This window comes from Myotis brandtii, unplaced genomic scaffold (assembly GCF_000412655.1).
Source record: "Myotis brandtii unplaced genomic scaffold, ASM41265v1 scaffold144, whole genome shotgun sequence".
NCBI lineage: Eukaryota > Metazoa > Chordata > Mammalia > Chiroptera > Vespertilionidae > Myotis > Myotis brandtii.
This window is the reverse complement of record NW_005355159.1, coordinates 1,918,408-1,933,066: the sequence shown is the minus strand read 5'-3', so window position 1 is coordinate 1,933,066 and position 14,659 is coordinate 1,918,408. Positions and strand designations below refer to the sequence as shown.

The following is a 14,659-nucleotide window of genomic DNA, read 5'->3' as shown; positions in this document are numbered from 1 at the left end:
CCTAACCAGTTCGGCTCAGTGGATAGAGCGTCGGCCTGAAGACTGAAAGGTCCCAGGTTCGATTCTGGTCAAGGGCATGTACGGGCACATCTCCAGTAGGAGGTGTGCAGGAGGCAGCTGATCAATGTTTCTCTCTCATCGATGTTTCTAACTCTCTATCCCTCTCCCTTCCTCTCTGTAAAAAATCAATAAAATATATTTTTAAAAAACCATTGATATATAGGTAGTACACACTTACTTACAAAATCAATGACTATTTCAATAATTACTGGGGATGTTTCTGGGTCACCTACAACTTTTTAAATCAAAACCTCTTCCAGAATACATTATAGATTTTAAAAGTCAAAAACCCTACTCACTAGAGGTTAATTGCTATTCAAGGATATAAAGAGATAATATTTTCATGGAGGCTCATTTAATCTAAATAATCTATTTTTTCATGAAGGAAAAGATCTTAAGATATCCAAAATATGGTGAAAAACATCAATGAAAAAAATTGTTTTTGTGATTAATCACTATGCTTTAATTATGTTCAATTTGTAAGCTTCCAAAAGGTTAAGGCAAGGATCCTACCCACAATTTGTCAACAAGTCAAAGGTAACACGAACGCCAGTGAAGGACTTGCTGATAAACCACTGTTCCTGGACTACAGGTCCCCAGCTCTGACAGGAACATGAATTCTTCAACCTCCTCCATCCTTCCTGCTCCCAATCCAGCAATCACAGGACTTTAGGAAATGTTAAAAAGTAACTCCTAACATGAAAAAAGCTACTATTCCCATGTCTTTAATGAGAGAGACTATCATTCAGGGGGACTGGATCTCCATAAAATTTCAAGGTACCTTTCAGAACTTGTGGTCTTGGATTTGGTCTTCAGGGCTAAGTACTTTTCCCTGCAGCTGCCACAGAGCAGGTAGTATGGATTTCCACTCCCACATTCACCACCAAACCAGCCATCAACATAGGAGCCATTGCTGCGGTAGCCCTGGCGGTTTGCACTGCGCCCACAGCCTGGGTGATTTCTCTTCATGTGCTGATTGAAGCTGACAACACTGCATTCACACAGTTCACACACCACCACTTCTTCCCTGTCTTCAGACTCACAAACATGCTGCACAAATGATTACATATCAAATTATTAGTCAATTTAACATAAAATTAAGAAGAGGTCAACAGATTATTGATATTAAATTAACTATTTTATTTACTTATGCTGTTTGCAATATGCTCATTAATGCTATATAAGAAATTTCTTTTAAATCCAAATTCACATCATACAATCTTAAAGTGTTATTTTTGCCATTCCTCTCTCTAATAAAAGTAACTGACTATCCTACTGAAAAGAGAGTTAATAAAAATGACCATCTGCCCCAGCTCAAATGATTTTTAAATCCCTCTAATGAAAATTACTTTCTTTAATCTAGTCATAACATGTATATCTATTTTCTGAATTTCTAAGAAGTTATTAGGATTCATTTATCTTATTAACCTAACATGGTAGATCAGCGGTTCTCAACCTATGGGTCGTGACCCCTTTGGGGGTCGAACGACCCTTTCACAGGGGTCGCCTAAGACCATCAGAAAACACATATATAATTACATATTGTTTTTGTGATTAATCACTATGCTTTAATTATGTTCAATTTGTAACAATGAAAATACATCCTGCATATCAGATATTTACATTACGATTCATAACAGTAGCAACATTACAGTTATGAAGTAGCAAGAAAAATAATTTTATGGTTGGGGGTCACCACAACATGAGGAACTGTATTAAAGGGTTGCAGCATTAGGAAGGTTGAGAATCACTGTGGTAAATGCTCTTTCCTGTAGGACTTACATCTGTGAACTTTTCAGTTTCACTGCTATAAAAGCATAATGCTAAATAATGTAAACATACAAACCCACCACGTACCCTGACCCTGGATAGAGGTATTTATAAGATCTAGGTGGCACTGGTTCCTAGAATGAGGCATTAACAGTGATTAAATGAAACCTGAAGGAGAAGAGCATGCATTCAGATAGCAAGGTGAAAACAGCAGCCATGTTATATACCCAGCAGTCAACTGAGACCTGATGCCTGTTTTGTAATCTATCTTTGATATTAAAATCAAATATTACCATAATACAGCTCTATTCATCTAGTCTAGAGAGAGAAGCAATAAAATCGCACAGAAATAGCAAAAAGAGAGACTTTTTCTTATTAGTTTGCAAGTATGAAAGTAACATTAACCATCAGAGCCCCAAACTTTAGGATGAGATGTAAAACTTTTCAGTGTTACAACTCTAGGCAAGGCTGTTATTAGTAAGCTGCATAAACAAGAGGGCAGGAAAATAAGTCAGAGCAGCCCCCGCTGCAGTCACACACACCCAGGTAGGCCAATCCAGTACCTCTGGGATCCACATTCCCAGAATATCATTTTCACTGGTCAGGTCTTGTCCAAACATTGCTTCCATTGCTTCATCATCAAGATCAATTTCCAATTCCTCATCTAAATTAAAGTCATACAATGCCCCTGGGTCTTGCTGCAAAGATATTCCTTCTCTCCGACTTTGATTCCTGTGGGCCTGCACAGAGCGGTATAACCCCGCTCAGAACAAAACAAAAAAGGTATTTTATTTGCATGTATAAAATAATTCTGAATATTGCGCCAATTCTTAATTGCCATGCATGCAGATGAGAGCCTATCTCAGCTGACTTATTGGATTCCAGACCGTAAACATAAAATTATACCTATCAATTTTGCTTCCTCTTCTGTAAAATGAGGACAACAGCACTCACACCTGGCAGGGCTCTTGATAGGTTTAAATAAGATAATCTGTGTAAAATACTTCATGACGTTTGTTAAATAAAAAAACACCCAAGAATGTGGGCTGTTATTGTTCCTTTAGGTTTATTTTTTTAAATCAGTCTCTTCATTATATTGTATATTAACTATACATCCTATATTTTTTAGAACTTCCCTCTGTTCCCATAAATCATGGAATCACTATTTATATTTTAATATTTCAAGGATCAAACTCTGTTTTGACAAATTATGTATCTTAATATTTAATTTGGAAAATAGGTTCTCTATAACTTACCCTCCAGAACACAGTCCTAGAAGTATTTATTAATTTAATGAGGAAATCTATTTTTGCTTATCTAGGGTCTTACCTAGTAATGAAGCCCTAAGGTCCACAGAGTACATCAGAAAAGCCAGTGCCTACTTCTTTGGTACTGTGTACTTTTTCGGCTCGTTCTCACTATTAATATTACATTTTAAATGTGCATCTTCACTTCTTAAATTGTAAGTTGCTTGACCACAGAGAGCATTTATGAAATTTCTCAGTGTCTAAAAGTAACCAGTCCTTCTGCACCCTCAGGGAACTTAAAAATAAATCTATGAATGTATACTGTGGTTTCAATTTTTGGAAACTATGTAAATACACTGAAAATAATATGAAAATAGTCACTGTTAATGTGGAGGAACTGAGTACTTAGTATCATTAGTTTACATTGCCTGTACTGTTCCTTTTACATTTACTTTAAAATATAAAAGCAAGCTATATAATACTATAACCAAGAGAAGGATGTGAAACATGTAATTACCTGCTCTTGCTAGCAATGTGCGAGCAGCTAAATCAAACTTGTGCCTTCTTGTAACTGCTGAGCGACCCCTAGTTGGTGGTCCACTACCAGAAGCTGCATTCTCTGTATGATCCAGATTATCAGGGCTGTAAGTGTAAGTTTGAAAGCAACATGGATTTTTAAAAACGATCATTAATAGAAAGCAAAGGTGCATGCTTGCTTGTGAGGGTACTTTTTTCTCCAAATATTACCGAGAATAAAATATAGTTATAAAACTTTGAAACATATCTTTTGTCCCTGGTAAAGATCCTAAGTTTTAAATGTGTCACATTGCCATGAGCAATAATTTTATACGATTTTGAATTATGCCAACAATGAAATGATGCTTAATGCATGTTCAAATTGAAACAAGGTCAATGGCCTTAACTAAATTCTAAATGATTAAGTACTTAAAAATTAAAGTGATTGTGCATCCTTGCATAAGAGAAACAAATATTTTAAAATAAATTACAAAAATATTCACTAATCTTGTCAGAAAGGTCTGTATATTACATAAGGTGCAAGCCATGGTAACCATATGACTTCATGAACTAAAATGAATGCCGAAACCGGTTTGGCACAGGGGATAGAACGTCGGCCTGCGGACTGAAAGGTCCCAGGTTCGATTCCGGTCAAGGGCATGTACCTTGGTTGCAGGCACATCCCCAGTAGGAGATGTGCAGGAGGCAGCTGATCGATGTTTCTCTCTCATCGATGTTTCTAACTCTCTATTTCTCTCCCTTCCTCTCTGTAAAAAATCAATAAAATATATTTTAAAAAAAAATGAAAAGTTAAGATTTAAAGTCATAAGTGATGAAGGAGGAAGATTTTAGGAAGAACTGTAAAACATATTATAGATCATTTTGGGCTAGGTATTATCACAGATTTTAAAAAGGGTATATTGTACAGATATTAGAAACTAAAGAATAAAAATATAAATCTATATTAAGAGTTAAAAAAGCTTAAAAGTCCATTTCCATCAAATGCATTAATTAAATCAATTGCTAATATTAAAATGAACATTGTATTTCATATCACCTATATGAAAGAAAATTATTTTATTTTTCAGTTTCCTCTTTTCTTATCAATTTTATATAAATTTTTTTCCTTCTTTCCTTGAAAACATCCCTTCAAGATAAAACTGGTTATGTCATTCTTACCCTTCACAGAAACATTAACTTGAAACTAAAATGTCCATCTTTTCATATATGTCTATTAACTTTACATACCATTAGAAGCTCCTATAAAAGGGAAACAAATGGGGCTTTTGGGGGTACCATTTATAACACACTGAACAGAAATATGGAGGATGGGAATTTCACCTTTCACTAAAGCCTTCCTCCATTTCAGCAGCATCAGCCGATGGTATGTCTCCTGGTGACTGCAAATAACAGGGATCATTTGATTTCCCAGCACTGCCAAGAACTGCTGCTCCGTGCCGTGAGTCTGCTGTGCTGCCTGACTGAGGCTCCTCCTCATCCTCATGCCCAGGGTGCTCTATCATCCACATGGCAAGGACAGTGATGTTCTGGGCATCAGCCTCTCCTCGAGCACCTGAACAGGGGGAAAAACAAGTCTGATACTGACTTTGGGCAAAATAGTTATTCATGCTAGTGTCTGTTATGATGTCACTGTAACTAAACCTGATGTTAAAAATCTTACCAAGCTTTATGGCCTCTTAAAAAAATATTGCCCTTAATAAGATTAAGTTTCTCATATCTGTATATACTGACATATAAAAACTTATTCTACCTGTGGCTTCCATGGCTTTGGCAATCTGTCGGAGGGAGAACCCCATTTCCAACAAGGGTACTGCAATTGCTGGAGGAGGAGGAGAAGTTGAAAGTCTACTGCTTGGGTCTGACAAGGCTGAGACAAAAGAAAGAGAAGTAAAGACCTAAATATCACTATATAACATGAATAAAGTCTTCTCCGTGTAACCATAAGTTTCTTAATGTAGTTCAAATTCAACGAAAATTTACTCTAGCAAGAATTCATTAAATGTATAACTACGATTAAACTTGTTATAGATTATGGTTTTTCATAAAGATAAACCTGCTAATACAAAATAAAACTACTGAAATAATGTAAGAAATTTTATTTTGAAATAGTTACTTACAAAAAATTTCATACTTAACAGACATTTGCAAGAATGCACAAAGAATTCTTTTACCCCTGAACCATCTGAGACTTTTTTTCAGACAATCTCCCCTGAATACACTAATATGTAACTCCTACAAATAAGGACATTCTCCTGCATAACCACAACACAACCATCAAAGTCAGGAACTTAAGAATATTATCATCTATTCTATATCTCATTCCAGTTTCACCAAAAATCTAGGTAATATTCTTCACAGCAAAGGATCCACTCTAGGATCCCCTTTGCATTTATTTAGTTTTCATGTTTCTCTTCAGTGTACTTCAATCACTTAGGTACTTTGAAGATTATAGACCAGGTATGTGGTATAATGCCTGTCAATCTAGAATTCTACACTAGTAAAAATATTTTTCAAAATTAAGGTGAAATAAACTCTTTCAGACATACAAGAGACAAAATAATTCATCACCAGCAAATCGCTACAAGGAAGTCTTTCAAGCAGAAAGAGATGACACCAGATAGAAATCTGGATCTACATAAAGGAATAAAGAATCTCAGAACTGGTAAATATGTGAGTAAATATAATCCTATTCTAAATAATAAGAGTAATATGCAAATTGACAGAATGGCAGAACAACCGGTCACTATGATGTGCACTGACCACCAGGGGCAGACGCTCAACGCAGGAGCTGCCCCCTAGTGGTCAGTGTGCTCCCACAGGGGGAGCGCAGTTTAGTTTTCATGTTTCTCTTCAGTGTACTTCAATCACTTAGGTACTTTGAAGATTATAGACCAGGTATGTGGTATAATGCCTGTCAATCTAGAATTCTACACTAGTAAAAATATTTTTCAAAATTAAGGTGAAATAAACTCTTTCAGACATACAAGAGACAAAATAATTCATCACCAGCAAATCGCTACAAGGAAGTCTTTCAAGAAGAAAGAGATGACACCAGATAGAAATCTGGATCTACATAAAGGAATAAAGAATCTCAGAACTGGTAAATATGTGAGTAAATATAATCCTATTCTAAATAATAAGAGTAATATGCAAATTGACAGAATGGCAGAACAACCGGTCACTATGATGTGCACTGACCACCAGGGGCAGACGCTCAACGCAGGAGCTGCCCCCTAGTGGTCAGTGTGCTCCCACAGGGGGAGCGCAGCTCAGCCAGAAGCCCAGAAGCCGGGCTCACAGCTGGCGAGCGCAATGGTGGTGGCAGGAGCCCCTCCTGCCTCCATGGCAGTGCTACGGATGGCCATCAGTAAGCCATCTCCCGAGGGGTCCCGGACTGTGAGAGGGCGCAGGCCGGGCTGAGGGACCCCCTGAGTGCACAAACCTCGTGCACCCAGCCTCTAGTATATATATAAGTTTTTGAATCTCCTTAAAAGATAATTGCCTGTTTACAGCAAAAATAATAACAATGTATTATGGGGCTTTATAACATATGTAGAAGTTAAATGTGTTACAACAAGAGTACAAAGGCTGAGAAAAGGGAAATGAAAGCACACTGTTGTTAGATTCTGTTAGTATACATGAAATGGTAAAACATTACTTAAAGATAGACTGTGACAATTAAAGGTGTATACTATAAACCTAAAAGTAAATTCTAAAAATATAATACAAAGTATAATAAACCAACAAAGGAGATAAAATTTTAAAAAAATCATTTAATCCAAAGAAAGTAGACAAAGGGGACAAAGTACAGGCGAGAAAAACAGAAAGATGGTAAATTTAAGCCCAACCATACCAATAATCACACTAAATGTCAATGATCTACCCCAATTAAAAGGCAGAAAACATCAGGTTGGATTTTAAAAGGCAAGACTTAAATATAGGCTGCCTTTCCGAAAACCACTTAAAATATAAAGACACAAATAAGTTAAAAGTAAAATGATGGGAAAAGATATACCACCGAACACTAATGAAAAAAACTAGAAGTGGCTATATTTATACCCGACAAAACAGATTTAAGGGCAAATAATAATACCAGGGATAAAAAGAGTCATTACATAATGATAAAGAGGTCAATTCATTAGGAAGACATAATAATACTAAATTTTTATGGACCCAAAGACAAGGCTTTAAAATACATGAAACAAAAACTGATCAATGAAAGGGGAAATAGACAAATCCACAATAACAGAGGTTTTGACACCACTCTCTCAATAACTTATAGAATAAGTAGACCAAAAATCAAAATAACAAAGACTTAGATAATACTAAAAACCTACCTGACCTAACCAACAATTTATAGAACATTCCACTCAATAATAGCACAATACACACTTTTCCCAAGTGCACGTGGAATATATTTCAAACAGACCATATTCTGGACCATAAAACAGGTATCAATACATTTAAAAAATTCAAATTGTACAAGGTATGTTCTTTGATGATAATGAAATTAAATTAAAAATCAAGAATATAGGTATTTGAAAATTTTCCCAAAATTTGTAAACAAAATACTGTACTTCTAATTATGCCAAAGAAGATATTATGGTAAATGAGAAAGTACTTTAAACTGAATGAAAATGAAAACACAGCATTTCAAAATGTTTGAGTTGTAGCAAAAGTAGTGTTTAGAGGGAAATTCATAGCACTAAAAATACCTGTATTATTAGAAAAAAACAAAAGGATGGTTTCCAGATGGGAGGGAAGCTGGACTAAAGGGATGGGTGAAAAGGTGAAGGGAGTAAAAAATATAGATTGGCCCAGTGGTTGAGCATCAGCCCCTTAAACAGGAGGTCACGGTTCTATTCCCAATCAGGGCACATGCCCAGATTGCAGGCTTGGGTCCCCAGTAGGGGGCATGCAGGAGACAGCTGACCAATGTTTCTCTCTCACTGATGTTTCTGTCTCCCTCTCCTTTCCTCTCTCTAAAATCAATAAAAATGTACATATTTTTTAAAAGTACATATTGGTAGTTACAAAACAGTCACCAGGATATAAAGCACAGCATAGGGAATACAGTCTATAATTTTGTAATAATTATGTATGGTGCCAGGTGGGTACTAGATAAATCAAAGGGATCAATTCATTAAGTTAAATAAATGTCTAACCACTGTGCTGTATGCCTGAAATTAATATAACATGGAATGACAACTGTAATTAAATAAAACATTTTCAAAATTTTTTTAAAAAAGGACTAATATAACTGATGTACAGTATGTTATTTCCCTCCCAAATAGCCATAATTCAATCTACAGACTCAAAATACAGAAGACAGCTCATTTTGATGGGGCAGACTATCCCCCATAATTAAAATCATTGCTTTTACCTCCATGAAGACAAAACACAATGCCTACATAATAAAGTCTCACACATTTGGAATGTCAAAACGTCTGGGTGTCATAGCGCATGATAATACACGCACCTGTGCGGTTAGCTGGCCTTGCTGACTGGGAATCAGGAGAAGTTAAGCTTTGCCTTCTTCCTACTTCATCAGAAGGAGAGGTTGGTAACGATGATATTGGAGGAGTCTGTGCACGACGTGTGGGAAGTACGGTGGTAGTTGGGTAACTAGAGAACATTTGCCTTTAAAGAAAACAATGTTAGTATAAAAATCCAATTACAAAATACAAGGTGGGTGAAAGTAGATTTACAATTGTTCATATGGAAAATAATACAATAATTAATAAATAATAATACAAGAATAAACTCTTTTGCATACTCACAACTGTAAACCTACTTTTGTCCCACCCTGTATATACATCACAGTCTTATAAAAGAATATGTGACCTGGAAAACTACACAAGTTAGCTATAATTAATTGGGGTGAGGAAGATTCCACAGTTTTAAAAATCATTATCTCATAAGATAATCTATACAAGTAATACAAAGTAATCTATACAAGTAATAATACCTTATCATTTGTTCAGCAAAATGCCAATAATATAGCATGTGGGGGAATACAGCAATAAAAAAAAATTTTTTTTTAAATCCCTGTCTTTAGGGAGCTTTCCTCTACTATAATACCAAGATGACAGGGATATTTTGACAGGCATTCAGCAGTTACAGGATAAAAAAAAACTTGTAAAGATAGATAACTTACAATTACTTCAAACATAAGTTCACTAGCTAGCCATGAAATTATTCACATGGATTCCAAGTAATAATCTATAGGTAAGTTACCAAAAGAAAAGATAACTGCCAGCACAACTGAAATATAGCATAAGAATGAGATACCAGCTGTGTAAAGGAGACAAGCTATAGAGAGGCAGACCCCTCAGGCTGAGAAGGCAGACACTGGGTAAAGAAGAAAGTCCAGGAAGCTCCTCACTGACTGACTGCTCTTTTGATTTGTTGAATAGAACTAATAACTTTTAAGCATCAAGAAAGCATTGTCGATGCAATCAAATAATTGTAAGATCATATTCGTTTAAGAGGCAGTTGTTCCCTGATTTCTGATATTCGGAAGGCAGACACAATTGCAGCTCTAATATAGTCCCAGTCAATAACAGGAAAACAAAGACTAAGAAGAAAGGAGGGGTCACAAGCCCTGGTGAATGGTTCTGGGAGCAAGGGAGCATTATTGTACCACTGAATCCCATGCCTACACTACAGAACTTGAAAGGCAAAAGGAGTCACGGTGCTATTGATCCTCTATGGATGCCTTGAATTCTATTAATTGCTGGAGGATTTAAAAACCATATTAGAATATTCTATCATTTCTCTCTTCTTGCTTTCTTAAACAGAAGCACCTCCTGGATCTGTGTTACTTAAGTGAGAGCTAAGAGGGAGGAGATGTGTGGGGACTGGGCAATGGTAGCTACTAGGATTAGTGCTCCTTCTGCCCCAAACCAGAGCAATAATTCTTTTTTTTAAATTTCTTTATTGATTAAGTTATTACATATGTGTCCTTATCCCCACATTGCCTCCCATCCCCCGACTCATGCCAGGGGGGAGAGGGCATGAGACAGAGCAATAATTCTTAATGTGTGGCCACTGCGTCAGAATTATTGAGGAAACAATTCAAATGCAAATTATGTGCCCCCAACAGACCTAGTGAGAGACTTGGGGAATACATCCCCAGAGCTTTAAAAAGCCTCTCAGGTAGCTCTTGTGAACACCAAATATTGAGAATCATTACAATAATAGCCACTCTCCCTAAGAAGTCAATGTACACACAGGGGAATAATAGTGACCCGTCAATTAAGAGAAGGGGAAAAAGAAATAAGAAAAAAGGATACTATTCATTTTCCTTCCCTTTATTTCACTTAAGCCCTAGGTGAGAGAGTTCACAAAACAGCCCCTCCCTAGAGATCTTCTCTCAAGGTTTTTGGTTTGTGTATACATCTGGCAAACTGAAGCAAAAAGAAACTGGAACATTATTTGAAATTTATCAATCTATTAAAATAGGGTTGGTTGAAGAAGCATCATAAGGCACGCTCTTTCATTTGAAAAGTAGACTTGCTTGATCTTATAATAAGAAATAAAGAATAAAGAAATTATTCTAAAGGGAAAAATAACCTGAGAAAAAATTAACTCATGGAGGCAAGCTCTTTCTTAAAGTTGTAACAATCAAAACACAAGTATTTACTTTTTCAGGGAAAACATATTCAAAAGCCTAGCCAAAAAAAAAGAAAGAACCATTATAAGGAGATAGAATAGTGCTGGAGTACCTGATTGGCAATGGAACCATTGATTAGATCTGGGACCAAAACTAGCTATGAGACTTGGGCAAGTTGTTAAACTTCTTCTGAAGGACATTTCCAACTTCAGTAAATTGGGTTTGACCATATGATCCTTTAGATTCCTTCTAACTCTAGAACACCTTGATTTAGTTGGGCACATTCTTCATAAGAGAATACCTGTGTGTTCATAACCATAGGCATCAAATATGGCACAATTTAAAGGTTAACTTCCCTACCTGAGGAGACTTAGTGGCATCACTCCCGGGGACTCAGATGCAGGCACTGTTTCTGTGTCAGTGACTGGAGTGGTGGCAGTTGTGGTGTCCTCCAGCGAGCTACTCATAAAGGAAGTCGTGCTCGAGGCTGATGGGCTAGTGGTAACTGGAGTCTGTGCCTGCTGGGCTGGGTCACTTTCTTCAGCTTGTTGATCAATCTCTATAAACCAAGGTTAAGAAAGTGGTAAGGATTTTTTTTTCTTTCAAATGGGAATGGAAAGCTTTTAACCTTTAACTTGGAAAGTTTCTAACATATTTCATAAATATCAATTCTATAAAAGATTTACAGAAAAAATGTTTTTACATCTACACTGAATTCACTATTATCCTCATAATTGTAGACTCTACAGACCAAAAAAAAAGGAACCAGCCCTTGTAATTATTCATTTCTTTTTGTTAGGAAAGGTTCTCTTAAAAACAACAACAAAAAGTCTCATTTGTGTATGTGAGATTTGACCAAAGATTCCCTAAAGATATTTTATCATTAAAACTGTATTTCCTTAGCACTTTTATTTTGATGCCTATTTTCAGTCTTTAAGCAAGCAAAGATGAAGACATGTAAATACAAGATTATGAAAACCTAGACAGAAACTCCATGCTCTGAAAAGGACAATGGCTCACAAAACAAACTACTCCTAAAAGTTGGGGGGGTGGGGGGGGGGAGGGTTGTTGCTACAAAGATAGCTAATTCTATTAAGGTTTGCTAAATGGCCACATACTTTCATAAACATCATGATCTTAACACTCCTATTATAAATGCACCATGCACCTCTCTCTGCCTATTCACTGTCTAAGCTAAGACAGGAAGGAGGGGAGTAAAGAAAAAGGAAAGGAGAAAGAGAAAAAGGAAGGGAAGAAAGAATAAAAGCAATTGAAGTTTCATTACAACAAGGGACTTTGTTTTGTCATTGCCGACTCCTCAGAACCTAGAAGAGTACCTGGCACATGGTAGGCATTCAATAAATATTTACTGAATGAATCTCATTTTAATCTTAGAATTCAAATTATCTCCAAAGGTGAGGATAAAAGATAAAACTAGATTTTTTTACATACAGTACAGAATCTATAAAAGTAATCCTTTAAAATGCCTCTGAGAAGTCATCAGAATAATATGTATTTTGAATCATATCAATAAATACTTGAGTATATTTTGTGGCATGAATTAAATTTCAGTTTTACAAAATGTAGTAGTAATTATTAAATTTGAATGCTTTATAGATTTAAAACAGAAAATTATAGGTAGATTATTAATATAAAAGAAACAAAAAAGAACTGTTTACCTTGCAGAGGAAAAATGACATGAAAATTGCTTTTGCCAAAAAATTTTTTTTATAAATCACTTACAGAGTACATCAGTTCTGACAATTATAATTTCAATAGCACAAAAGCATTAAAAAAAAATCAGATAACATACCTTGCTTAATTTTGCCCCCAAACTGGTCTTCCAAAAGCCCACTGACCACTAATTTATAGATCATGGCTTGAGCTCGTTCCAGATCAGCTAATCCCAATGCTCTCTTTATGGGGGACCGCATGACTGCTCGCTTCACCATGTGTCGCATCAAGAACTGCAGGGCTGCACGCATCTCCACGTCTTCGTGAACAACTGGAGAGCTTGCACAGTCTGAGTTGTGGCCATTTTCAGCCAGAACTTTTGGTATCAGCAACAGCTCAGCATATTTACTACAGCCAAGAAGAGCACTAAGTGATTTCATAGCACCGAGGTAGAGATAAGACAACTGGACTGCTCTGATTTCTGTCTGGGGTATGTCATGGATTTTGGACATGTGTTCATGATTTTTTCTCTTTCCTTCTGTTATTTGGTGTTGGTATTCCACACCTGGCAGGGTTGGATCTAAAGAAAATGAAGCTATTTCACCTTCTGATTTGGAGCTTGTGGTACCCTGACTTTTGACATCGTCAGATATTAGGCCTGTTCGCATATCTAAAGCAGATTCACTCTCAGTTTTCTGCTCAATGTCCCCTTTCTCTTCAGACTCATGTCGGTGTTTTTTTTCATGTCGCTTGGTGCTCTGTTTGCCCATGTCTTCGTGAATGCCAGTCAGATACGTGAGGTCCAGCAGCACAGAAGCCGTCAGGCCTCGGAATCGCGCCACGTCAAAAGGCAGTGGTTCACAGGGTTCCAGATTATACAATGGAGTATCACTAGGCGACCAAAAAGTTGGGAAGCTTTAATAAAGATCAGAATGACACAGGAAGAAGCAAGTGAGGGATAGACAGGAGGAAGGTACAGAATATAATGTAGACAAAATAAGATGCATCATGTACACACTACAGAGAATAATCTACACAAGCTAGAGAAGACATTACAGAGAAAAATTAGTCTACTATGAGAAAATGGGGAGATGTGATGTTAAATGCAAAAGCAATGAGATGTGCATGTGCTTTCAAAGAATATTTACCATAATATAATGTAAGCCAGAAATTAGCAAAATTTCTGTGAGCCAAAAAGTAAGTATGGGTGAGCAAAAGGAGGTTTACAGTGTGGGTACATGAAATACAGAGTTTATTCTTGCATTAGTATTTATTCTTGTATTATACATTTTTCCACAGGAATAATTGTAAACCTACTTTTGCCCACCCCATATTTTAGACTCTGTAGGCCAAATCTCTGTTGCAATCTTTCAACCCCACCACAATAGTGTGAAAGTGGCCAATGATACACCTAAATGAAAGGGTGTGGCTATGTAATATTATTTATAAAAACAGGAGGTGGGCTAGATGTTCTCTGACAATTCCTGATGAAAGCTATTTGGAAAGTCTGTATAACAAATATAGCTTATTATGTAGGTAATGGCCATTTATAACCTATCCCAGAGAAGGCATTATTTCTTTAAAAAAATTGCTTTGTAATCTTTAATTAATGCTTCTAATTTATAGTTTAAGCAAAAATATAATCACATATTTCTTGATATTTGGCAAGAGTTTCCAGATGTTTAAAAATGTTATAAGTATACAAAATGTAATAGAAAGCTTTAGCAAGTATAAAAAGTTTGGTGGTAAACATTTG

The 14,659-nt window shown here is 36.2% G+C and overlaps 1 protein-coding gene across 11 annotated transcripts in view; it reads right to left on the bottom strand.

Annotated features, from left to right (window-relative positions):
- Window positions 1-14,659, bottom strand: part of HERC1 (HECT and RLD domain containing E3 ubiquitin protein ligase family member 1) — a 159,282-nt gene that overhangs the window by 44,765 nt on the left and 99,858 nt on the right. For 9 of the 11 annotated variants that reach the window (XM_014535483.1, XM_005861075.2, XM_005861080.2 and 6 more), the window contains 8 exons: window positions 13,043-13,818; window positions 11,590-11,788; window positions 9,094-9,254; window positions 5,365-5,481; window positions 4,935-5,166; window positions 3,595-3,719; window positions 2,373-2,593; window positions 842-1,110 (listed from right to left, as the gene is read on the bottom strand). In XM_014535483.1, the coding sequence (XP_014390969.1) occupies window positions 842-1,110; window positions 2,373-2,593; window positions 3,595-3,719; window positions 4,935-5,166; window positions 5,365-5,481; window positions 9,094-9,254; window positions 11,590-11,788; window positions 13,043-13,818 (2,100 nt within the window). The remainder of the gene's footprint in view (window positions 1-841; window positions 1,111-2,372; window positions 2,594-3,594; window positions 3,720-4,934; window positions 5,167-5,364; window positions 5,482-9,093; window positions 9,255-11,589; window positions 11,789-13,042; window positions 13,819-14,659) is intronic. The other 2 variants (XM_014535485.1, XM_014535486.1) reach the window with 2 other exon arrangements.